The 27,786-nt window shown below is 38.9% G+C and overlaps 1 protein-coding gene across 1 annotated transcript in view; it reads right to left on the bottom strand.

Annotated features, from left to right (window-relative positions):
* Positions 1–27,786, bottom strand: part of ATM (ATM serine/threonine kinase) — a 158,200-nt gene that overhangs the window by 123,725 nt on the left and 6,689 nt on the right. Inside the window, exons 4-15 of the mRNA XM_080641742.1 lie at positions 26,157–26,302; positions 18,108–18,272; positions 14,717–14,882; positions 13,807–14,045; positions 12,012–12,175; positions 8,153–8,313; positions 6,191–6,562; positions 5,078–5,272; positions 4,196–4,291; positions 2,708–2,933; positions 872–997; positions 204–329 (exon numbers count right to left, since the gene is read on the bottom strand). Coding sequence (XP_080497868.1) covers positions 204–329; positions 872–997; positions 2,708–2,933; positions 4,196–4,291; positions 5,078–5,272; positions 6,191–6,562; positions 8,153–8,313; positions 12,012–12,175; positions 13,807–14,045; positions 14,717–14,882; positions 18,108–18,272; positions 26,157–26,302 — 2,182 coding nt within the window. The remainder of the gene's footprint in view (positions 1–203; positions 330–871; positions 998–2,707; positions 2,934–4,195; positions 4,292–5,077; positions 5,273–6,190; positions 6,563–8,152; positions 8,314–12,011; positions 12,176–13,806; positions 14,046–14,716; positions 14,883–18,107; positions 18,273–26,156; positions 26,303–27,786) is intronic.

Here is a 27,786-nt window from a genome sequence, read left to right as displayed (position 1 = left end):
TCTCTGAAACCTTCCTGAAATGATGTAATTCTGATTATCTGTTGCTTTATTCCTCTGGATACTACCTTTTATTTACCATTCAATTTAATTTTAAGTCAGTGTGTAAACTTACAAATGGACCAAAAAACAAAAAATAATAACAACACCGACCAGTTATTAATCCCCTAGGAAGGCTACCCTGTCAAGCAGGAAGAACATCTTACCTTGTTACAGTTACATAAGCAACTTGTACATAGATGCATCATATTTCTCAATGAAACAATTCTAGATTCCTCATTTGTCTTATTTTTAAACAGAGTAACACTTTCTCCAGCACACTGCATTAGAGACTATTAAAAATAAAAGAAAGAAAAATTCAAATTCCAGTTAAAATTAGAGTTTAGTGACTGCTTTTAAAAGTTTTACTTAAAGGTAAAATTAAGTATTTAAGAAGTTATACTTGATTTATAGCATAATTAAAAATTATTAACCATTTTTTAAAGGATATATTTTATCCCGTTCTTACAAATCACACAGCTGACAGTAGTACCCAGAGATGAAGATAAGTTTCATGCTGAGTGCCTACTTGATTAATACTCTTAGTCAAGGTTCTTTAGAATAACTGATCACAGGAAAAACCTTTTATAGTAAGGTAAAAATAAGAATTTTTGTTAAGATTAAATTTTAATGTAATATTCCAATTAGTGTATTTATTTTTGGCTTAAAATAATTTCACATCTCAAGGAAGGACACATAGTATCATTTCTTCTCAGGCTGTATACAACGGAAATGGTTAACCTACGTAAATATTTGTGTTTTCTAAACATATATACTAATTTTCCCAGGGATATATTTCATTCAATTAATCCAGAACTTTCATAAATTCTCCTACCTTGGCTTTCTGGAATAATTCTGATTTATATGCTTCTTCTTCAGTTATTACACCCATATAACAATAGCAACCAAGAACACCCACCAAAAGACTTGAACACCGGACAAGTGTTTCTGTATTTGAAGTCTTAAAAGTAAAACACAAATAAAAACATACAGTTCATAAGTAATTTGAGTACACTATGATTATCTATATACATAAAAGCCAAGTGACCAGAACAGCGGAACGACGGGAACAACCAGTCGCTATGATGTGCAATGTTGCGGCCAACAGCCCTGATTGGGACCCCGATAGGCTCCCCACAACTGCCGTGGCCCCTCCCCCCACTGGCCCGGCCCCTGATCGCTCCCCCCCCCAGATCATGGGCAGGGCCGCCTGGCCAACCGCCTGTGGCCCCTCCCCCTGGGATGGCCCCACCCATGGCCCCTTCCCCTGGCCGGCCAACCTCCCGAGTCCCCGCCCCCCCGCTGGCCCGGCCCCAATCAGCCCTGTGCACAGATTTTTGCACTCGGCCTCTAGTCTCTTATAAGAACAAATTTATGTACATATTAAGAAATATTAAGTACAGTAAATTGAGTTAATAGTGGTATAATTCTGGTTATCTCTAAAAAACATCTAAGAGATCCCTGCAGAGTTGTGATAACCAGGATTCTCAAGAAAACAGAGGAAGTATGTAATCATGGCCAAGTAAGACATCTCCTCTTAAAGTAGCACAGAGTTCTGCACACAAAGGCCCTTAAGTATTTGAGGGAGGAAGAAAAATAAAACCTGATAGGCAAATAAGTGTCTGTAACTCTTAGAATATACACAGAAATTAGATTCATATAAAGGAATATTAAAATGACCTTGTGAGCTTCTGAAGGACAAGAACCTTGATTTATTCAGCTTTTTAGATTCCATAGATTAACACAAATATTTTTTTCAAGTAGGTACTGTTTAGCCAATTTTATAAAATTATTAATGATTTTGCAAAGTTTACACAGAAAATGTAGGGTTTTTTTGTTGTTGTTGTTCCCATATTGTATGAAATGGCATTTTAGGGGAAAACACAGAACACCATATTACTTTGTAATGAAAGTGGTTACTTACAACTGTGATCCTGAAGAATGTCAGTAACTAAGTTACTTAAGCCAAATGAAACAGGAACAGTGTCCCTTCTCTGGTTCTTTAGCTCACTATTCTTGGCTAATGAATTCACTCCTTTGAGAAGCTTATAGTTTTTATTTTATTCAACAAATACTTTATCATCTACCATGTAACAAGGCTTGTGGCAGGTACAAAAATTAATAAAGAGATATATATGCCCTTTAAGAAACTTACAGCATGGTTTAAGAGGTATTTGTGTATAAAATATATACACAAATTACGGTACAAGGAAGAAGCTAAGTATCCTTTCAAAATAGAAATATTAAGTATTACAAAAATCAAAAGATGAATTATTATGGCTGAGATTACCTAAGAAAGGCTTTAGCAAGGATTGTGACATTCTGTTTCAATTATATACTTTGCTGTTATTATAACACCTCTCTCCACAAAACTGAGTCACTTTTTCATCAAATTGCTCTACTCAAAACCATTGTTATTAACCATAAACCCACTCAAAGAATTCCACTTGTATGGTGTTTACCAGAGTTCTTGGTACAAAGAGTATCAAATTATTATTCTTTGATTTTCCTTTTTTCATGCTGTTTTCACTATTTGCTGACATGTATTGTCACTTTGCTTTTAAAAGGAAGCTCCTCACCATTCTTAGTGCATTTCCTACCTCTTTCTCCTTCCTAAACAGTCTACAAAGTGGAATGAAATATGGGCCTTAGTTATTTTTAAAAATCTCACCTCAGATGAATAGTTATTTAGAAGCTGTTCTGACAATCCCAGAAGATAGCGATCCAGTGATTCCTTGAGATTTGGGTGGACAGAAAAGCCTCTACTAGATGGGTGCTTTTTTATTGCACATTTTTCCACAACATTTAAAAAATCCATCTTGTCAAAAGTTGTCTGAAGAAATAGTTCTTCAACTGCTGAGAATGAAGGCTCTTCTTTCCCTTTTTGGTGCTGTTCACTTCAAGAAAGTAAGATCTTTAATTTATAATTAAACTACCTAATATTTCATCTTCATATAACAGCAATATAATACAAATGAAAACATTAACTTATTTAAAGACTGTTTATACAAGTATTGGATTATTCTTTTAAATTCTCTTCTTTGGACTTTGATACCTACTTGAACCAAATTTCATTATTCAGCAGCAAATTTTACTAACATGCACAGAACAAATACAAATTTCAATCTCAAAGAAAAATTCAGAAAAGATTAAAAAGAAAACATTAATAACACCAGATATAAACATGAACAATAACATTATAAAGCATTTCCCTTTTTTAAGCTTTGATTGCTCCAAAATGTAGAATTTTTTTCATCTTAAGCCCTCTTGAGGGAAATTAAAAATCTTCATGCCAGTCATAGCGAAAAAAAAAACACAAAACCTTGAGTCCATCAGCTAAAATGAGGCTTTAAAATTTATTTTTTTTTTCTTTCTTCAAATATCATTGTCTTTTTTTATCATTCGTTTTTGAAGGTCACATAGTCAGATTTTTCTTTTAATTGATTTTTAGGGAGAGGGACAGAGAGAAACACTGATGTGAGAACAAAATATTAATCAGCCACCTCCCGCCAGGGATTGAACTCACAACCTAGGTATGTGCTAACCGGAATCAAACCAGCAACCTCTTGGTGCATTGGACAATGCCCAACCAACTGAGCGACACCAGCCAGGGCTAACATAGTCAGATTTTATTTAACATATAAAAATGGGTCATATCTTTAAAAAACTCATTTCACATAAATTTTGTCTTAATTTCCCATCATAACGTTCTTTTTTTTTTTTAATCCTCACCTGAGGATGTTTCCACCAATTTTAGAAAAGAAAGGAGAAAGAGAGGAATATCAATGTGAGAGAGAAACATCAATCAGTTGCCTCCTGCATGCTCCCCGATGGAGTACCAAACACGCAACCTATGTAATGTATCCTGACTGGGAATTGAACCCACAACTTTTTGGTGTAGAGATGACACTCCAATTAACTGAGCCATCCAGCCAGGGCCATCATAACATTCTATTTCTTCCATTGACAAATATCACGTTATACTAAAAATAGTAAACTAGATTTAAAATTAGGGACCATAAATTGCCATCACTAAATTATAAGAAACATTTCCCTAGCTAACAGTTGCAATTTTTTAGTTGACCAATTTAGTTCAACATTTCTAAGATTAATTAAAGATATAACTTAAAAAAACACAGAACTCTATTAGATAACATACCATTCTGGCACACTCTGGAAAAAATTCATTGCAGCTTTACAGTTTTTCATAGTGAGACTCACAAGAATTTTCCCCAGTGCAAGATAAGGAAAATTACTATAAAGGAAAATAAAAATCTTCACTTAGAACACCAAAGCCATTTAAAGTATTCTTTAAACTTAAACATCAATGTCTGACTTTAGTATATACCTCTAAAATTTGGATCCAAAATTAAAATTGCTTTCATCTATACTGAATGTCTTAACATCTGAAAGAATTTAAGGAGCATACATTTTATGTTACTAATATTTTTAACACTTTCTAGAAGAAAAATCATGTGCAGAGCTGTAAAGCTCATTTCTGAAATAAAACAATTATGAAATTAAAGCACTAGGACCCAGAGGTCTGTCCTCCAATCATTCAGTTCCAATTACTGACTATGGTAAGGTTACATGGGCAAGCTGCTCCCCATTCTAGTGCTTAAGCCCCATTTTGCCTTTTTCTCATTTCATCCATTCCACTAATTTAACATATTTCACCCAGAAGATAGTCTCATTATGATTCCAGGATACACCTGAGTTGGATATATGTTCAGATGGATCTATTTACAGAAGATCACAAAAGAACACATAAGTGCTCAGAGAGTTATATGCACATTCTTTGTGCACATCCCTCTTATTCTCACTTTGTAGAGTGACAAAAATAAAGTAAAAGTACATGAACTAAGATCCAGGCAAAAATAAAGAAAACTGTAACAAAAAAGGGACTATTTAATATTTGGGCTAGCTCTGGGAAATCCTGCACTATCACTGTAAAATAAAGCCTTCTAGCATCAAATAGTACTGGATGGAGCCTGACTAAACAAAACCAAAAAACAACGGCACACCAATAAACTTAAACTACCTGTGAAGAATTGGAGGCAGCTCTGTACTGTTTTCAAAGGCATCTTCTAACCGATAGAATAAGAGCCATTTCATTATCAATTCCTTTAAAGAAAAACTTCTGTTTACTTCGCATATATTCTGCTCCATTCCCATTTTTACTGTTTCTGGAACTACACAGGTGGTCAGTGCCAAAGTCAAACAGGATATCACAGGACTATAACAAAACAAAGAATGATTAGTGTCATAAGTAACCTCTTTCAGGATGTAGTACTACTAAAACAATAAGGTTTATGAATATTGAGCAAACAAGTGGTAAATTGTCAAATTACCCATAAAAAAATTTAAAGCATTTACTTCTTTAAAACTGACCTTAGTAATCTCTCCACATTTAAAACTAAATTTACATTTATTTATTTATTAAGACTTCCTGGACAAACAATAAGAGCATCTGAAATAGAATTTAACAATCTTTAACTGAAATTACAAATTCCAAAAATCGGGGGTTAGATGAATATACAGCACATTCAAAAAAATGTATACACACTTTGAATAATTATTAATTCCAATGGGTTAAATCTGAAAAGAAAGAAACCCTAACTGGGCTATCAGCTGTTAAAGTGTGGTTAAGTTTTTTTGGGACACCCTGTATACAGAAGTTGGCAAAAGTAGGTTTACAGTTGTCTGTATGGAAATAATACAAATAATACTATTAATCTATATATATAAAAGCCTAAGCAACTGTCCGACTGGTAGCTATGATGCACACTGACCACCAGGGGGCAGACGCTAAACACAGGAGCTGCCAAGCTGTGGTGACTTGGCAGCTGCAGTTCTCAGGTGATAAGCCCGATTCCGGGGTGTGTTACCCAAGAACCGCCCTCTCACAATCCGGGACCCCTCAGAGGATGTCGGTGAGCTGGTTTCGGCCTGATCCCTGCAGGCCAGGCTGAGGGACCCCACCAGTGCATGAATCCGTGCACTGGGCCTCTAGTACAAAAATAAACTCCTGTGTTTGCCTACTCACAAAGGTGAATCTACTGCTACTTTTGCCCAACCTTGTGTGTGTGTATATATAAATAAAATATGTAAATATGAAAATTGCAAAATCTGATACAATGCATAGTTAACTTACCATGAAGGTCTGCAGGCTGACCCAGTAAATAACTTCCAGAATTCTCTGTCAATCTCAACTAAGCTCCCTTGAATTATGGCTCCAAGTAAGCCAAAATTTTCAGCTTGTATTTGTTCAAAACTTATATTGCGAAAGGTAATAGACCAAATTTTAATCCAGAGTTTCAATAACTCTGACTTTTGTGAGCTTTCTAGGTTTGATTTCTTGCCTTGACACAATGCAACTTCCATAAGGCATCGTAACACATATGATGTGCGTTCCCCACGTCGTTGTTGAGGTAGAAGCTGGTATAGTATCATCAGTAATGGTGACAGCTCACAGTTAGGTAAACATGCAGGATATTTTGATATTAATTGAATTACAATCTGTAACCTGAAAAAAAAAAGTATAATTAACTTGAAAATTACTCAATTCCACTAACAAACTAAAAAACATATAGATACAGTACCATTTATAATACCCTAATTAGAATATCACCATCAGTATTTTCCATACTGTTCTCACAATAACCTGGCTCTTAATTTTTATTAGGCCCTACTTCCTAAAGTGTCAAGAAGTGACAGCTTTTTGCCACCTGGGTAAGCTATATTTCCCTTACACAAAAACTTTAAAGAAAAACTAAATTAGCAATATTATACTCCTGCGTTATTGCACCCATCCCTGTTCTTCAGCCACCGATAATGTTCCTTCAAAACAGGAAAACAAACAAAACCTCAAAAAAACTGTCTTCCCTTGACATTAATTCAGTTAATTCAATAAATATTTGCTGTGAGTTCTCCAAAATGGGTGCTACTCAGGAATAGAAACTTTATCTTATTCACTTCTGTATCTCTAATGTTACATAGCAGGTGTTCAATAAATAACTCTTTACTGAATGGACAAATTAACAAATCTGAATTAGGCACCCTCAACTACATAAAACAAACATGAGCTTAAGCAAGAGGTATCTAAATAAATACACTTTCCCCCGCACAACTCAATTATGTTTAAACATTACATCAACATAGTAAATATCAAAAGAACACTAATCAAGGTTTGATTGTAATCTTCAAATTTCTAACAGTCCCTAGGAAGACTGCTTAACCTTTCTGTTTCACTTTCTCTTTAGTACAGCAAACAGGCTGAACTGGATGAATTCTGAAGATTTCTACCAGACCAACTTTATTTTTCCCCCCACAGAATTCCACTGATTATTTAATTATTTAAATAATTGTGAATACTATATGAGACTAAAGGACATAGCAAATAAGAAAAAAAATAGCCTTCTGTCACAGCATAAGTTCCAAATATATGTGATTTCTGAATGTTATCTTTAATTTCTTTCTTTTTTCTTTTTGTTAATCCTCACCTGAGGATATTTTTCCATCGATTTTTAGGGAGAGTGGGAGAGGGAAAGACAGAGCGAAACATCGATGTGAGAGAAACACATCACATCCATTGGTTACCTCCTGCAGGAGCCCTGACTAGGGCCCAGGCCCGGGAGGAGCCTGCAACCAACGTACGTGCCTTTGACGGGAATCGAACCAGGGACCCTTTAGTCTGCAGACTGACACTCCATCCACTGAGCCCAACCGGCTAAGGCATCCTTAATTTCTTCCTAATATAATTCTACAAAAAGGTGCTATGCATGTTAAGTCTCTTTGTACTGAGGTATACAACTGAATGAATTCCATGAGACACACTAGTGATTGCCCAGTAGGCACCCATTCTCGCTTATTACTTGCTATGGCAATATGCTTAAGAAAAGTGGCCCTGTCCCTGCAACAGCTGATGAGCCATGGTGGTGGATCTCAACAAGTCCTGACAATCATTCTCCCTTTGTCAGTGAATGGTTTGGGAGCAAATGACCTCTTTCTGCCCAGGGGAATTATTCTACGGCTAATAAGATTAAAGGAGGTCTTTGTGAGAAAAACTAAATGAGACTAAAATAACACTGAAAGAGGGAAAAAAGTTATATTTTACCAAGGCACAAGTTCAAAATCACTCTGTGACTTCTGAAGATGATCTTTTATTACATCCCAGCCTAATTCTATTTTCCTCTTTTTGCAAGGTATACTATATTCTTTTTGTGTGGTAGTATAAGACTGAGAAATCTCCAAAGATCTGGTATCTTCATTAAAAACCTGTAAAATAAAAAAATAAAGATCTATTTTTTTATATTGCTATTAAACTATTTCTAATGAACTATTAGAAAACAATGTCTAAAAAAAATTAAAAACAAAAACAAAAAACAATGTTACTCCTCAAATGAAGATACAAGGAAGTCATAAAGTAACAAACAATTTTGCATGACTGCCATGGCTCTCTAGAGAGCAAATATTACCAAAAAGAGTATTAGCTTTATTTCCTGGTAACATTTACTAAAAAAAAAACCAAGATATTTAAAAGCAAAGCAAAAACCTCTTTTTTCAAAGGAATTAAATCATAAATTTTGCATTAAGAAAACACTGACAAGTAAAATTATCTAGAATATTAACCAAATCTTGAGGGAAAAAGTTTTACTTCAGAAACATTAAACTATCAAATGATGAATGGATAACAAAATGTAAAAGCCACACAACTGAATATTACTCAGCAATTTTTTTAAAATTTCAAAATATATTTTATTGATTTTTTACAGAGAGGAAGGGAGAGGGAGAGAGAGTTAGAAACACAGATGAGAGAGAAACATCAATCAGCTGCCTCCTACACCCCCTACTGGGGATGTGCCCAAAATCAAGGTACATGCCCTTGACCGGAATCGAACCTGGGACCTTGAGCCCCCAGGCCGATGCTCTATCCACTGAGCCAAACCCGTTAGAGCTCAGCAATTTTTAAAAATGAAATACTGGTTTGGAGAGAAACCAAGATGGCGGCATAGGTAAGCACCTAAACTGCTGCCTCGCACAACAATTTCAAAACTACAACTAAAAGACAGAACGGACACCATCCAGAACCACAGGAAAGCTGGCTGAGTGAAAATTCTACAACTAGAAGGAAAGAGAAAAGCTCACAGAGAATTGGAGGTACGGCAAAGGGTCTTTGTGTGCGCAGAGAGGAAGGGCGGCTGAGAGCCTGGCGGACTTTCTCTGGCGGAAGGGGGAAGGAAGCCCCCGACCGCACTGAACCCCAGTTCTGACTGCACTGAACCCCAGTTCCAGGCGAGCCCCTGGGGACCCACGCTCTTACGGGGGGAGACTGGACTCTCGGGCGGAGACTCGGGAGCCAGGGAAGGTGGAGGACTGAAAGCGCGCGCGCACCAGTGCGCACAAAGGCTGCGGAGGTTGCCACAGGCTTTCCCTAGTGGAAGGGAGTCAGAGGCTCCTGAATGCACTGAGCCCCAGTTCTGACTGCAGTGAACCCCAGTTCCAGGCGAGCCCCTGGGGACCCACGCTCTTGTGGGGGGAGTCTGGACTCTCGGGCAGAGACTCGGGAGCCGGGGAAGGCGGAGGACTGAAAGCGCGCGCGCGCCAGTGCGCACAAAGGCTGCGGAGGTTGCCACGGGCTTTCCCTAGTGGAAGGGAGTCAGAAGCTCCTGACTGCACTGAGCCCCAGTTCTGACTGCAGTGAACCCCAGTTCCAGGCGAGCCCCTGGGGACCCATGCTCTTGTTGGGGGAGTCTGGACTCTCAGGCAGAGACTCGAGCTGGGGAAGGCGGAGGACTGAAAGCGCACATGCGCGCAAGGGCAAGGCTGACAGGAAGCCAAGACTGAGACTCCACCCCATCCAAGCTGAGCACAGAGCCTATTGCAATTTGGCAAGTCTAATCCTATAAGGCTGTCTCCAGCACCGAACTTCTGCAGCATAGACACAGCTGATCCTTACAGTCAACTGGGCTGGAGGTCAATTCTTCCCAGTGATACCAACAACAATAAAGACTTAATTACAACAAGGCTGTACACACAGTCCACAAAGGGGTGCACCAAGAGTGTCCACCTCAGGTTAACTGGGGAGGCCGACCCACTGGGCCATATAGGAAACCTAGCACACAAATCTACCCTACCAACTCAGGGAAGCAGTAAAAACGCGGCCACAAAGAAACATCACAAATGAAAGAAATGGAGGAAAACAAACGACTGGATATAGAATTCAAAACCACGGTTATAAGACTTTTTAAGAATATCCTAGAAAAGGCCAATAAATATAACGAGACCCTCGAAGATATGAAAAAGGACCAACTAGAAATTAAACATACACTGACTGAAATAAAAAATATTATACAGAGACCCAGAAACAGAATAGAGGAACACAAGAATCAAGTCAAAGAATTGAAATACAAAGAAGCAAAAAACACTCAACCGAAAAAGCAAAAAGCAAAAAAAAAAATCCAAAAAGTTGAAGATAATGTAAGAAGACTCTGGGACAACTTCAAGCGTACCAACATCAGAATTATGGGGGTGCCAGAAGAAGAGAGAGAGCAAGATACTGAAAACCTATTTGAAGAAATAATCACCGAAAACTTCCCCCACCTGGTGAAAGAAATAGACTTACAAGTCCAGGAAGCGCACAGAACCCCAAACAAAAGGAATCCAAAGAGGACCACACCAAGACACATTATAATTAAAATGCCAAGAGCAAAAGACAAAGAGAGAATATTAAAAGCAGCAAGAGAAAAACAGTTAGTTACCTACAAGGGAGAACCCATACGACTGTCAGCTGACTTCTCAACAGAAACTATGCAGGCCAGACGGGAGTGGCAAGAAATTTTCAATGTGATGAATAGCAAGAACCTACAACCAAGATTACTCTACCCAGCAAAGGTATCATTCAGAATTGAAGGGCAGATAAAGAGTTTCACAGACAAGAAAAAGCTAAAGGAGTTCATTACCACCAAACCAGTATTATATGAAATGCTGAAAGGTGTTCTTAAAGAAGAGGAAGAAGAAAAAAGTAAAGATAAAAATTATGAACAACAAATACATATCTATCAACAAGTGAACCTAAAAATCAAGTGAATTAAAAACCTGAGGAACAGAATAATCTGGTGAATATAATAGAATCAGGGGCATAGAAAGGGAGTGGACTGATAATTCTCAGGGTGAAAGGGGTATGGGGGGTTCATGAAGAGAATGGACAAAAATCATACACCTATGGATGAGGACAGTGGGGGGGAGGTAAGGGCAGAAGGTGGGGTGGGAAATGGGTGGAGGGGAGCTATGGGGGGGAAAAGGAGAAATAATTGTAATAATCTGAATAAAGATTTATTTTTAAAAAAATGAAATACTGATTCAAGGTAAAATACGATTAAAACTTGAAAACATTATGCTAAGTGAAGGAAGCCAGTCATAAAAAAACCACTTATGAATGATTGTACTTACATGAAATGTTCAAATTAGGAAAAATCCATAGACAAAGTAGATTAGTGGTGTGTTGCTAGGGACTGGAAGAATTGGGGAATTAGTACTGACACTAATAGGTGAAAAGTTTGTTTGGGGAAATGTTCTGTAATTAAATAGAGGTGATGGGTATGAAGCACAGTAAAAATACTTAAAACCACTAAATTGTACACTTTAAAATAAAAAATTTTATCCTGTGATTTCTAACTCAGTAGAACAAAAAACAAAACAACAACAAAAAAGAAACATTAGGGTTAGGGTAATCTTATTTCCTATAGATAATATATTAAGAATGAAAAACTTCATCATCACTTTTCACTAAATTTATAATATGCAGAACAGTTACCTTTTAAGTCAGAAGGCAATTCTAAATATTTATGGTGCTTTGAAAAGAGTAGTTACATGTACAAAGCAATTTTACAGGCTTTTTATCAGAACACAGATTTTAAAAGCCCAGTAAAAAAAAATTAACAAGAAATTTTAAAATGTGACAAGACCTACTGTACCTTGTGACAAACATCTGCCATCAAGTCAATCAAGTTTTCTTTGACAGCAATGTTACGAGATCCTGAGGAATATTTCCCTCTGCTTCCTATGTGACTTATCTCATTAACTAGCAGATCATATAAGTTGTATAAGATACTTTTCCATTTTCTTGATTCATAAGCACCTGTAATTCAAAAAATTATATATATAATTATATACATATATTCCATTTGTACCACCAATTCCCACAAAATTATTCATCTGTTAAGGTGAGAACAACATTAGAAGACATCTGGTCCAACATTCTATTCAGTACTAAAACCTCCTCTGACAATATATTTGATAAGATCTACTTCATACTGCCATGTCCATTTCACAGTTAATTATATTTGTTATAAAATTCTTCCATATTCTGATCTAAACTTTCTCTACTCAATTCAATCAAAATCTCAAGCAAACTTTCTCTAATTTCTGCTCTCCCCTGAAATAAATAGTTGATATTTCCCTCTTTTGTATGAGGACCAAATTATCTGTATGTCTAAGAGAGAAACTTACCAGTCCCTTCAACTAGTGTACAAATAACCCAAAATTCTCATCATCCCAGTCCTCTTTCCTTAGAAACACTCCAGTCAACTTATTACTCAGCAATTTAAAATGCTAACCCTTAAAATGCTGACTTTACAAAATCTGATGAACATAATACTTCCACTGTGATCTGACCAGTATGGGGGACAATGGGCTATTACTTCCCAGAAACAAAACAGAAAACACGAAATCTACTTACTTAGCCTTACACTACAGTAGCATTTCTGGCAGCTTCATTATCCTGACAATTTTTAATTCATCCTAATATGCAGTTAACTAAAACCCTACACATGTCACACCATCTCCTAATAAACCTGACTTTCATCTTGGTGTGAGCTATGTGAAAGATAATAAACTAAGAAAAATTACCATTCTTTGACCCACAGTGGTTTCATGGGTTAAAAATATATCTAACCATACATACTAGAACTCATGTAATACACACAGCTACTTTTGATTTTAAAAAGTGGCTACAGCAGTTCTCCCTCATTTTAGGGACTATTACTCAATGCAGCATGATATCTTAATAAGGTCATTAAACTAGTCATGATGAATTGGTCCAAGGGCTAGTATAAGCCCAAAGGCAAACTCAGGCTGAGCATGAGAAAACTCATTCTGTTCCAGGTCCACCCAATGAAGTTCCTGTCTACTGAATGGAGCTACACCATCCAAGCAATACTCTCTTGATAAAAGACAAATGTGAAGGATTAAAAGTGCATGGCTCATTCATTTCTGGTTTCCCAGTAAACAGGGGCCTGGAGTAACTATGAGGTTTAAGGCTATATGTATAAATCTTCCTTGGGAACTGACTAACCTGATTGGCTATTTTCAGTCCATATTTATCTATTTTATCTTCTAATAAAAGCAATGTGTGGGTAAATAAGACCATGCCTTCTCTAAATTCTTTTACACTTAGTCTATGTCATACCTCTCAGCAACTAATTATTGCTGCATAATTAACTCCTAGAGGGAATAGTAGCTCATATTTGTTTGTATTCTTCATAATACCTAGCATTATACTAAACAAACAGTTAAGGCAAAATATGATTTTCTACCACAGCTCCAAATTCTAAAAACATGTGTGTGAAAAGTATCATCATGACTAATATCATCAGTAAGCACAGCAATCCAAAAGTAGGTCATTACCTCCTACCAAATACCGATTTCATGATTAAGCCTCTATGTTTCAATGAAGAATCAAATTCAAAACAGCAAAAACTTCCTTTATACCTTTTTCTTGGGTTTTGGCTCCCTTTGGATGATGAATATAAATTTGTAGTTGAAATAATTCAATAATTACTTCTTTTAAGGAATCATTAAGTCTATGTTGGGTCCAAATATAAAGAAAGGTAGGAAGAATTTCATCTCCTAACTCACACACTTTAATTCGAAAGTTAACAGCCAAAGCCTTGAGGAAGATAATAAATGCTGCTAAAATATGATTTAAACCTGTAGAGGTCTGTTCTTGTCTGTGAAAGAAAATAAACAGATTCAACTTGGTATAACAGGGGGAAAAATACACAAACTGAAGACAGTTATGAAGTTGCATGCTGAAATAAAACAATATCTAATTTTCAAATAATAACAGTCTTAGTTTCAGAACTATTCACACACACACACACAAAAAAAAAAAAAAAAAAAAAAATCAGAGCAGCACTACATAGCAACAAAAAAAAGTTCTTCCTTGGTGCTAAGCATCACTCCTGTTAGCTCTCCCTGCTTCTGGAACATTGTCTAAAATTACACAAAACTGATCTGTAATCCCTACCATTTATAAAAAGTTTCACATTAAAAAGTGGGTAATACCACACAAATATAAGGTACTGATATTTCCAAAATATACTATTTTATTTTATTCTTATTCTCAGAAATGGGAAAATAAAACTACTTAGAGGGCATTTAGCTTTCCTGCCATTAGAAAAGCAAGAAAGATGTCTCACTTAGGAACATCATTTCATGTTCCATATACTGGATATTCAGGAAGTGTTGGACCTAACTAGTACTTCCTTTGGGAATCCACTAGTTCTACTACAATAAGCCAAGTTTTAAAAGTTGGTAGAATTTTTAGTTACTGAATCAAAAACATAAGTTTTCAAGATCAAATGGATTTTCAATAAAATACAAAAAGAGATTAAATTACCTTGCATTCTGAATAGCTTTGGAAAAACAATCCAAAAATTTGGAATTTAATCCGTCAGTTTGTGTACAGCATCCTTTAGTCACAGCATGAATGATTCTAGCTACTAAAACTCTATTAACGTCTTGTGAAGGATTGAGATATAGCTTGAAGTACACAAAAAACAATTCTTAAAAAAAAACAAAAAACAAAAATGTGTTAATTATGCTTTGTAAAAAGAAAAGTATCAAATCATTTAAGTTAAATGTCACAATTTAAGTTTCAATATTTCCACATAAAATATTTAAATTATACTATTTTACAGTGAAAGCATTCCATCAATATTTAATTGTATTTTATATAAGTTGCATTCAAGACAGGAACAACTTAAGCACCAGAGAACAAACACGTTTGAGAGCCAGACTTCAGATAAGCTACTTAACTTCTCTAACCCTGTGTTACTTCATCTAGGCCTAACAAAGCACTTGACACAGTGCACATTCCAGTTTTGTTTTGTTTTGTCTTAATGCCGTTGGAGTAATAGTAGACAATTTATTTCTCACAGAAATAATAGTAGGTACCTTCATTATTGCATAAATTCCTCAATGTCAAAAGCAAAGTGAAGAGGGACAGGTGAAACAGGTATGAACACTGAGCTATGGAGAGAAACCCCAAGCTTATAATTATTAAGCAAACTTGCCCTAGCTGGTTTGGCTCAGTGGCAAGAGTGTCGGCCTGCAAACTGAAGGGTCCTAGGTTTAATTCCAATCAAGGGCACATGCCTGGGTTGCAGGCTCTATCCCTGAGGGGGGGCATGCAGAAGGCAGCCAATTAAGGATTCTCATCATTGATGTTTCTGTCTCTCTTTCCCTCTCCCTTTCCTCTCTGAAAGCAGTAAAAATACATTTTTTAAAAAAATAATAATAATATTAAGCAAACTTGTCCTTTGCTCTGGAGAAAGCCATTAATCATCTCTATCAACATCTCTTTCTCCCAAGGCTCACTATAGAAACATGTCTAAAAAACAACAGTCTGGAAAAAAAGCAACTCTGCCAGGGCTCTAATTATCTCTTTATGGGAAGAACCTGCATTAGCAGCTTTGCTTTTCGTTGTGTTGGGAGATAGGTCTCAATGCATCTCACGTTTCTGCACATCTTATTAGGGGATGGAGCGTGCAACCAGGGAATTGAGCCACGATCTCCTAGTTCACAGGTCAATGCGGAAACACACCAATGGGGAAGGGTTTGTTTGTTTTTCTAGTTTCTTGAGATAGAAACTCAGATCATTGACTTGAGATCTTTCCTTTTTTAAAGGATTAATATTGTTGAGATATAATTGGCATATTATATTAATTTCAGGTGTACAATATGATTGGTGTATTCTGCAAAATGATCACAGTAAATCTAGTTAATATCCATCACCACTCATAGTTACAATATGTTTTCCTTGTGATGAGAACTTTTAAGATCTATTTTCTTAGAAACAATAAAAATTTACAAACTACTGCAATATAAATCTAATAAAAATATACAAATTCTATTTACCGATAATGATAACATTGCTATCCATAAATCAAAATAGACCTACATAAATGGAGAAATATATCATGTTTATGGACTGGAAGGCTCTTCGATATTAAGATGTCTCTTCTTCCTAAATTGTTCAATACATTCCATGCAATCCCTATCAAAACCCCAGCAGTTTTTTTTGTAGAAATTTATACGGAAATGTTGACTCAGTCCTAGGCCATCTTCTCATCTCACACTAAACTCTCTCTCTTGACAATCTCATCATAACCATAGCTTCAACCACCACTACTACCAAATAGGTATTTTGAATGTAAACTTCACTTCTTGAGCAGAGTCCTCCTTAGAGAAATAAGTTTCAGAGAAGGGAGCTAACTAGAAAAATAATTCAACAAAAGGGCTGATTATTACAAGTGGTAGTAGTTTGCTTAAAAATAAAAAAGGATTTCAGAGAATATTCCAAATGATGGAATCATAGTAAAAGAAGGGCTGCCTTTTTTTTTTTTTTTTCCTAGTGAAAACTATGGTTACAAGTAACAATCTAAAATTCAAATCTGCAAATATCCTAAATACTTAGGGTGGACCACTTTGGTGAGAGACTTGTTGGAGCATGCTAAGATATTACTGGCCTATTCTCCAAAGGCTGCCACAAGCTTTGTTGAAGGCTATGTTTGGGATAAAACTAACCTTGTGTTCAGAGCTACAGCAAAGGATCAGATGATGCCTTAGAAATTAATGCAACAGCTGAGCAGGCTTTTATTCATGTGGGAACAGAAGAGTGTAATACAGGGCACTGACTAGGTCATGATTTTATGGTTCACATATATCTCATTTTGAAATGATAAACTGACAGTAAAGAATAAAGATAAATGTCTTTTAATTTAGTTAGCACAATTTATCTTGAATACTTTTCAATGAAAATACTGAGTTTTTAAATTTTCAGAGGTGATTGTATTGGAAGACTTTGACATCTGGCTTAAAGTGACCTTGATAGAGCTAAATTCCTTTTTCATTAAACCATTCAAACCCAGAAGTGCTTCCACCTTTGAAGTCAATGAAATCAAATGTTTCCCTCTCTGACCACAGCTTCCTTCCTTTGTGGTCATTTATTACCTTTCACTTAACAAACTGTCAACATATGAGGTTCCTTCCTGGTACCCATGACCCGTTTAGACCCAGAAATGTTCCACATTTGAAATTAATAAACTCAAATCTTTCCGTCTCTGACCATAACTTCCTTCCTTTGTGATCTCTCAGTACCTCTCACCTAAAAATTGTCAACAGCACTAGATTCCTCCCTGGCACCCACTCTACTAATCTTATAAGTCACACTGTGTCCTACATAACCTATGCTAACACTTTTGATTTCCATTTTCAGTGTCCTGCTAATTGCCAAGCCAATGGATCCTTTTACGTCTTACCATTTCTACAATACTGAAATGTCACACTCCTTTCAACTTAAAACTCTTTTGCTTTCACTTTTATGACATACCTCTGTTTTTGTTTTCTTCTTTCTACCTTAATCATGGTTGAGTTTAAGTGTCATTGATATGTGAACTCACTGCACCCAAATATCATATTGCACTGTAATTTTGGTTTACTTATTTTTTTCTGCCACTGGTCTATCAAGTCCTTGAGGCTAGGAGATAGCATCTTTCAATTCTATAATTCCAGTTCTGATAGCAGACACCTAATATGTTTTCAGTGAAAATAATTTAGGAAGCACATAATAAATGCAAACTTAGAGTCAAATTCTGTAATCATTTCATTTCATTAAAGTAATGTTAAACTGTGAGGTCATTTAGAGATACAGAAAGACTCTGATTACTCTTTTGGTGAAATATCATTTCACAAGGAAAAATTCATTAAGAACAAACTTCAAAACATACCTAGCCACTGTTGCTGAGATATTTCACACCAGTATTTTCTCACTGAAAGAATGTCCTTGAGCAATATATTGCTACAATCGGCTCCATAAATGGCACCATTAGATGAATCTTTCACTGTATCCATGATATAATTCAAGAGTTCTTGACATTTTAGCCTGGGTGCTCCTATTTGAAAATAAAATAAATAAATAAACACATATAAATCTTTAAAAAAATTAATTAAGGACACTTGGAATGGCAACTATATAAATATAAATAATTCCTTTGGGGGAATTACTATTAATTAATCTCCTTCTCATAGAGCAGAAATTAGCAAACAATAGTCCATGAGCAAAATTCTGCAAGCCACCTGTTTTTGGAAATAAAATAGCAGAGTTGAGTAGTAGAGACAGAGATTATATAACCTAACAATCATTCATTCCATCTTTAATAATTCACTATTTCTGGCATTAGACCTAAAGTCATCCAAAGTTTCTTGGTACGTTTAAAAAGTGAATTTATTAGAATAACAAGATTATAAAGAGAATATTTATTTTGAAAAGCAAAATTACTTCTAAGACCCATAACAGTAATTATGGCATATAAATATATAAGATTACAATTTTTACAGTTCCATTTATGAGGTCCTGAATATTCAGCATTAATGGACATATTCTTTTTTTTTTTTAATCCTCACTCAAAAGATATGTTTTTCATTGATGAGAAAGACAGAGAGAGAGAGAGAAGGAGAGAGAGGGGGAGAGAGAAGAGAGAGAGTGAAACAGCAATCTGTTGCCTCCCACATGCACCTGCATGTGCCTGGACAGATCAAACCACAACCTAGGTATGTGCCCGTACCAGGACTCGAACCATAACCAGTGCACCGAAGAGTTCACACTCTAACCAACTGAGCCACACCAGCCATGGCAGGTACTCTTGAAGGTAAGAAGAGTACATTTAAAAATTAAGGCTCCCATCATGCTCCTGGTTGTCCTACCATGGCTCTGTCGCAGGGGCTGCCTGGGTAGTATCAGCTGTGAACTCCTTGAAACCTTGTGCTCACTGAGTTCTGCCACATCAACATAATTGATATGGATACTGCTGATGTCAGCAATCTCAATTGGCAGTTTTTATTTCAAAAGATCTTCTAGTTTAGAAGATCAAAGGTCCAGGTTGCCAAAGAAAGTGTACTACAGTATTACCTGAAAGCTAATATCACAGCCCATCATGACAGCAACATGAAGCCCAACTATGATGTGGAGTATTTTTGACAATTTATATCAGGCAGCTCATAGCAGAGCTGCCTGAGACCATATTAATAGGATGTGCCTGGCACCTGATGTCCCTCTTATTGAGAGTGGAGCTGCTGGTTATGTTGGGCAAGTAACCACTCTCAAAAAGGGTGTAACTGAGTATTATGAATGTCACCCCAAACCAACCCAGAAAACTTTTCCTGGCTGTACAATTCATAACACACCTTCAGAACCCATTCTTTGCATCATTTGGGCATTTCAACCAGTTGTTTGAAAAACAATTAAATAGTATATACTGAGAGAGCTGACGCTGAAGCTTCCTGGGAACCAGTGGAAGCTGAAGCCAGAACAGGGCATTGAATGAAGATGGTGACATTAAACCTATTTCCACAAAGGAGCTAAATCAACTGGATACAATCCAGTTAAACTTTTTTTCCCCAATCTTTTTAATGATTTCAGAGAGGAAGGGAGAGGGAGAGAGAGATAGAAACATGAATGATGACAGAGAATCATTGATTGGCTGCCTCCAGCACTGCCCCCCCTCCCCACAACTGGGGATCGAGCCCACAACCTGGGCATGTGCCCTAACCGGGAATAGAACCATGACCTCCTGGTTCATAGGTCAACGTTCACCCACTGAGCCACACTGGCCGGGACAGTTAAACTTTTGACCAAGCTTTTTAAAGCTGGTATCAGATCTATCTTTTGACAATGGGCAAACTATGGGGAAAAAGGAAATCTCCAGTTCTGCTGTACTGGGCTGAAGTACAGAGTCAAAGAAGAAACCAATGTATCAGATCAACAAAATTAATCTGTTAGGTCTGAAAAACCAGCAGGTTCTAGATGTAAAGAGCAATGCACATCTTTTTCAAAGAGCAATGAGACTTTGAAAGTTCATTTAGCAGAAATAGGTGATGGAGCTGAGTTCATATGGGACAAGGATGACCCATCTGTAATGGATTTTGTCACCTCTGCTGCAAACTTCAGGATGCATATTTTTAGTATGAATATGAAGAGCAGATGTGAAATAAAATCAATGGCAGGGAGCATTACTCCACTATCACTACTAATGCAGTGATTGCTCGGTTAATAGTATTGGAAGGATTGAAGATTTTATCAGGACAAATAGACCAGTGCAGAACAATGTTGTTTTTTTAATCCTGACCCCAGGATATTTTTTTTATTGATTTTTTAAATAGAGAGGAAGGGCCCTAACCAGTTTGACTCAGTGGATAGAGTGTCGGCCTGTGGACGGAAGGGTCCCAGGTTCGATTCCGGTCAAGGGCATGTACCTTGGTTGCGGGCACATCCCCAGTGGGGAGTGTGCAGGAGGCAGCTGATCGATGTTTCTAACTCTCTATCCCTCTCCCTTCCTCTCTGTAAAAAATCAATAAAATATATATATTTTAAAAAAATAAAAAAATAAAAAAATAGAGAGGAAGGGAGAGAGCCAGAGCGAGAGAGCAATAGAGAGAAAAACAACCATGTGAGAAAGAAAGAAAAATAGGTTGCCTCCCCTACATGCCCCAACCAGGATTAAACCTGCAGTTTATGTGTCTGCTGCCTTGGGTTTATCAATCATATTTACAGCAGGCATACTAAACTATTTCCTTTTATAAAACTAATTTGTAATAGATGTGTAGGTTAAGAGATCTCCACTGTTTGCCATAGATTAGTACTTCCTAAAATAAAGCCTTTAATAACAATGTTGCTTTTTAATTTAAAAAAATTATTTTGAGCAAATCATACTGATGTCACAACTGAAATTTTATCGTATTTCAATGTTAACAATCTTAAATTTACATACAATATTTTCTAAGCTATGAGTGTGCTCCACAAGACATTATGTATATCTGAATATATTCTAGTTTTGAATTTTCTTATGAGATTAATTATCGTATTCATAAGTATTAGACTAAGCTAAATTAATATACAGTGATATAACTAGAAAATAATTTTTATGTAAGGTTTGCATCATTATTTTAGGCATGTGGACAATAATCAAATGCACAATCATATGTTCTTTTGTTGTAATACCCTGTGCATCTCTCTCTTAGAGTCCTTATAACAGTTACTTATCTGTAACATGTTATATTATTAATCTTTATGGAAAGTAATTGATATCTATATCCCAACATATAGCCCAGTGACTGTCCAATAGTAGTTAATAAACATGTTAAATCCTATATAATAAAAGGGTAATATGGAAAGCAACCAAACGGTGGAACGACCGGTCGTTATGACGCGCACTGACCACCAGGGGGCAGATATCAACGCAGGAGCTGCCCCCTGGTGGTCAGTGTGCTCCCACAGGGGGAGCACCACTCAGCCACAAGCCGGGCTGAACGCTGGTGAGTGCAGCAGCAGTGGCAGGAGCCTCTCCCGCCTCCATAGCAGCACTATGTCCGACTGCAGCTTAGGCCCGTGAGGAGCGGGCCTAAGCCATCAGTCAGACAGCCACCGAGGGCCCCTGACTGCTAAAGGGCGCAGGCTGGGCTGAGGGACCCTCCCCCCACCCGAGTGCACAAATGTCATGCACTGGGCCTCTAGTAACTATATTAGTTAGTATCAGAATCCTATCCTATCTAATAAAGTGGGAATATGCTACTTGACCATCACTCCATCACAAAGATGGCTGCACCCACAGCTGAGGCCAAGTTCCCATAAGGAGTCTTAACGAGCAATCAGCAGGGACCTGAGGCTATGCCCTCCCCCGCCCCTGTGGGGCTTGATAGGGGACCTCAGACTGCGCCCCCAACCCCGGCGCCAGGCCAGGGGACCTCAGGCCACATCCCCCACCTGGTGCTGGACTAGGAGACCTCAGGCTGCTCCCCTCATCCTCAGGCTGCTCCCCACCAGGCCAGGGGACCTCAGGCCGCACCCCCCACCAGGTGGGGTTTGACAGGGGACTTCAGGCCGTACCCCCCGCCCCAGCACCAGGCCAGGGGACCTAAGGCTGCGCCCCCCTGCCTAGCTGGGCTTGGCAGGGGACCTCAGACTGCACCTCCCACCCAGCGGGGATTGACAGAGGACCTCAGTCCGTGCCTCCCACCTTGGAACCAGGCCGGGGGACCTTAGGCCACGCCCCCACCTGGAGGGGCTTGACGGGGACCTCAGGCCACAACCCCCGCCCCAGCGCCAGGCCAGGGGACATGAGGCCACGCCCCCCGCCCGGCGGGGCTTGATGCGGGACCTCAAGGTGCGCTTCCCGTCCTGGTGCTGGGCTAGGGGACCTCAGGCTGCTCCCCCTGCCCCAGCACCAGGCTGGGGGACCTCAGGCCGTACCCCCAACACATGGCGCTTGACAGGGGACTTCAGGCTGCACCCCACACCCCAGCAGCAGGCCGGGGGACCTCAGGCCGCACGCCCCGCCCCAGCACCGGACCAGGGGACCTGAGGCTGCACCCCCCTGCCTGGCAGGGCATGACAGGGGACCTCAGGCCGTGCTCCCCACCCAGTGGGGCTTGACAGGGGACATCAAGGTGCACTCCCAGTGCTAGGTCGGGGGAACTCAGGGCGCAACCCCTTCCCAGTGGGGCTTGATGGGGGACCTAAGGCTGTGCCCCCCTCCCAGTGCTGGGCCAGGGGACCTGAGGCCATGCCCCCACCCAGCGGGGCTTGACAGGGGACCTCAGGCCATCTCCCCCACCTGGTGGGGCTTGACGGGGGACCTCAAGGCACGCCCCCCGCCATGGTCTGGGATGGAGGAACCTCAGGCCACACCCCCCGTCCTGGCACCAGGCCAGGGGACCTTAGGCTACGTCCCCTGCCCAGCGAGTGGGAATGGCCAGGTCTGGATCTAGCCCAATGGGGGCGGCGGCTGGCCGGGTCTGGGTCTCACGGGATTTTGAGGCACATGTGGGTAGGCAGGGACTTGACTCTGGGTCCCGTGGTGCACCCTAGACTCTGACAGGAGGAAGGTTTTCATATATATTTTACTAATTTTCTTTCATCTCTGACACTTCTATTATAGAAAAATGGCAAATAGCAATATTAAATTATCTCTAATTAGTCCACTTTTAATGTGCACAAATTTCATGCACCAGGCCACTAGTAAAATCATAATTCCCTATGGCCTTAATCCCATTGTATTTCCTTCCTCTACAAAATTTGACAAGTGTTGCAAAAATTAAGCTGACAGCCCTACCTGGTTTGGTTCAGGGGATAGAGCAGTGGATAGAGCATTTGCCTGCAGACTGAAGGGTCCTGGGTTTGATTCCAGTCAAGGGCACATGCCTGGGTTGCAGGATCGATCCCCAGTAGGGGGCATGCAGGAGGCAGCCAATCAATGATTCTTTCTCATCGTTGATGTTTCTAACTCTCCCTCTCCCTTCCTCTTGGAAATCAATAAACATATATATATGTATACTAGAGGCCCGGTGCACAAAATTGGTGCAATGGCAGGGGGGGGGTTTCCCCTCAGCCCAGTCTGCACCCTCTCCAATCTGGAACCCCTTGGGGGATGTCCGACTGCTGGTTTAGGCCCGATCCCAGGGATGGGGCCTAAACCAGCAGTCGGACATCCCTCTCACAATCTTGGACCACTGGCTCCTAATTGCTCACCTGCCTGCCTGGTCTCCCCTAACTGCCCCCCCGGTGCCGGCCAGGTCATCCCCATCTGCCCCCTCCCTGCCGGCCTGGTCACTCCTAACTGCCTCCCCCGCCTGGTCACCCCACATGGCCCCTCCCTGCCAACCTGGTCACCCCACACAGCCTGCTTGTTCAGTCATCCCTCACTAACCCCCCTGCCGGCCTGGTTGTAGGCAGCCATCTTGTGAGGGCGTGAGGTTCAATTTGCATATCACATCTTTATTATATAGGACATGTATATATATACATGTATTAAGCTGACTTTCTTTTTGAATGAACCTACCTCAAAAGGACAAATAAGCTGGCTGCAAAGGCTTTTTAAGGAACCTCATGGAACTTAACATTTTTCACAGTGGGATTTTCTATTCTCTAGAATGTATATACTTTGTACAGAAGTTGACAAATGCCTACATCGAGGAATGAACAATATTTGCTTACTGGTTCCTTCCCAGCTGCCTCTTTTATCCTAATCTCTGATTCTTTCACTGTACCTTGTATACCAATGCCAAGCAGGTCTGGCAAAGACTGCATCTGTGTTTAAATTCCCATCAACCCTCCCAACATTTGAAAAAACAAAGAAGTAAATGACGTGATAATAATGCCCTGGTTCTTGCTTCAAGATTAAAGATGTTCACGTTACAAAGTTAAACCTGAAGGAAAAGAAAACCTTAAATAAAAACACCACTTTTCAATCAACTGAGCCACACTGGCCAGGCTGGGCTTTTCTGATTCTTAAACTAAACTTGGTATCATAAAGCCATGTCCTTATCTATGAAGACTAAACAAAGTCTGATCCCAAGAGTCCCTAAACAAATACTGATTCTAGTTTTTCATCATTGTGTAAAGCTCCTTTCCTTACATAAGCCTACTAGGACCCTGCATTTTGGTTCAAAAATATCAACTATTCAGAGTATCAACTATACAAGCTCAATGGGAGAGATGTGTGGCTCATAAGCAGAAAAATATTTTGGGCTTTTTTTTTTTTTTTTAATCAATAGTAAGCACACTGTTAGTTAAGAGTGTGCGTTTTGCCCCGCTGGCGTGATTCAATGGCAGAGCATTGACCTATGAACTAGGTCACATTTCAATTCACAGTCAGGACACATGCTCAGGTTGTGGGCTCGATCCCCAGTGGGGGGCATGCAGGAGACAGCCGATCAATGATTCTCTCTCATTATTAATATTTCTATCTCTCTATCCCTCTTTGAAATCAATAAAGATATGTATATTTTAAAAAAGAGTGTGAGTTTTTATTACTAAGAAAGCTAACGTGATCTTAGCATTAGTAAAAGTATACAACAAAAGATGTCAAGTCCTGCTCTACTCTCTACCAATTAGAGCATACCTATAAGATCGAGTCCGCCCTAACTGGTTTGGCTCAGTGGATAGAGCGTCAGCCTGCGGAATGAAGGGACCCAGGTTCGATTCCAGTCAAGGGCATGTACCTTGGTTGCGGGCACATCCCCAGTAGCGGGTGTGCAGGAGGCAGCAGATCAATGTTCATCTCATCGATGTTGCTAACTCTCTATCCCTCTCCCTTCCTCTCTGTAAACAATCAATAAAATATATTTAAAAAAAAAAAAAAGATTGAGTGCCACACTTTAAGAGAGATAGAATTAAACAGCTCCTGCATTGAAGAATATTCAGAAGAAAGTCATACTCATGCAATGAAGGAAGTATGTCTGTTTAGCATAAGGGAAATATATAGGCTAACTTTAAATATCTTAAAGAAGCAATCCAAGAAGAATGGCTGTTGAAATAATAATTTTTAATCCTTTTAACCAGAGGTTCTCAAACTTTTTAAACAGGGGGCCATTTCACTGTCCCTCAGACAGTTGGAGGGCCAGACTATAGTTTAAAAAAAAAACTATGAGCAAATTCCTATGCGTACTGCGGGCCCGGGACAAGTCGGCTGCTAAGCAGGACAGGCAGCGGCACCCGGCGGGCTGGATAAATGTCCTCGGCGGGCCACATGTGGCCCGCAGGCCGTAGTTTGAGGACGCCGGCTCTTAACCCTGAGATGATGATATCATTTCATGCTTACATAAAGTCCTACAAATATTTGAACCTATAATATTATAGGTTAATATTTTTATAATATTAAAATCATGATATGTACTAGAAATTAAGAGTTAGCACTCAACTTTTATCTCACCATATTCAGACCAAACTCATGCAACAATCACCTATGAAGCCAATTATTTATAATAAATAACATTGCACTTACTTTTATTTGCACATTTGATGAAATATTTAACCAAGCTACTGATTTCTTGCATTTTTTTCTGCCTTGTGGCTTGTGTTGAGGCAGAAACATTTGGTCTTGTTGTTTTCAGACATTCTGTTTCTTTCTGAATATATTTCTGTAAAAATCTTCAGGAAAAAAAAATGGAATTTCAGAAACTCTAAATTAAATACTTAAATTATTATAATAGCTTCAAACAGTCCTTCAAACCATCATAAAGAACATCTTATAAATCATATTTTCAATCAATGTGCCAATTAAATGATATAAATTTCTTTTTCAATGCCTTAGCCCCAGAATACCAATTTAGAATCTGGTCTGTTCTTAATCTCTAACCTCCATGATTTTCTATTGTTTTATTTAATGCCTGCTTTCTTATTTTATCACTAGAGGCCCAGTGCATGGATTCGTGCACATTGAAAGGAAATTAATTAGAAGAAATATTTTAATATCACTATTAGCCCTTTCTCTATAAAAGAAAAGTCAAAGAAATTCATGATCAACAATGACAGATCGAAACACATGCGTGCGATTGGCGCTAGCGAGAGCTTTATATGTATCGCACATGCACAAGTCAACTTAGCCTTTTATATATATAGAATGAACTTGCTTAATTAGACCTGCTTTCTGATGAAAAAGCTAAACTTTTTCCAGCTCAGTAAAGCACCCCAACTTCTCTTTCAGGTCATTGTCAGCAACACAGCAGTAAATATCAACATGAAGCAGATTATTGTAGATCACACAGGGAGAACAAAGGAAAAAATATTTAACTGTAGGAGTGTTTGACTATATTCTGTGCAGTGAGAAAACCTGAGGTCATTTTCAAGGTCCACCGTTTCTTACTTCTTTTCAGGTCAAGTTTCTAAACTTTCTAAATCTGTTTTACGGCTAATGAAAAGAAGATAGGATCCCACTGAGTCTCCTATCTACCTATTCCAGGACTTCTGTGAGGACCAAATGAGATGAGGCACAGGAAAACGGTTCACAGACATTTGGTTAAAGTGTGAAATGTTTGCACCTGGCTATAAAGCAAGTCGTGTTCCTGGGCTGAAGAAACTGCAAGGAGGCTAGTCGTTGCTAGGGAGAGGAAGCCAGACATTGCTGTGACGTCATTACCCGGCGCCCACAGTGACTGTTTCTGGGCTGAGCTGTGGGCTGCATTTTGCGCCATGAGGTCTCGGCAGCATTGGCTGCGATTTGGTGGGCTGTCACTCCGGGGTGGCGGCAAGGCCTGTGTCCCACTTGGGGGAACCAACTATTGCTTTGTGGGCGCCAGATCCGCGGTGCCATTTCTCTGTACGCATCACAGCAGCTCCTGCATTGAGAATCTGCCCCCTGGTGTTTAGTGCATGTCATAGCTACTGGTTGGACAGTTGGACACTTAGCCTATTAGCCTTTTATATACACTGAGTGGCCAGATTATTATGATCTCTGAATGCATAATAATCTGGCCACTCAGTATATATATCTATATCTACAGCTAGATATAGATATATATATGTATATATAGATATATAGAGATATATAGACATATATATCTATATATCTATATCTATACATATATATTAGAGGCCCGGTGCATGAATTCATGCATGGGTAGGGTCCAGCCAGC

Source organism: Plecotus auritus, assembly GCF_963455305.1.
Source record: "Plecotus auritus genome assembly, chromosome: 9".
Classification (NCBI taxonomy): Eukaryota; Metazoa; Chordata; class Mammalia; order Chiroptera; family Vespertilionidae; genus Plecotus; species Plecotus auritus.
The sequence above is the reverse complement of the archived record's forward strand: the minus strand, read 5'-3'. Positions and strand labels throughout refer to the sequence as shown.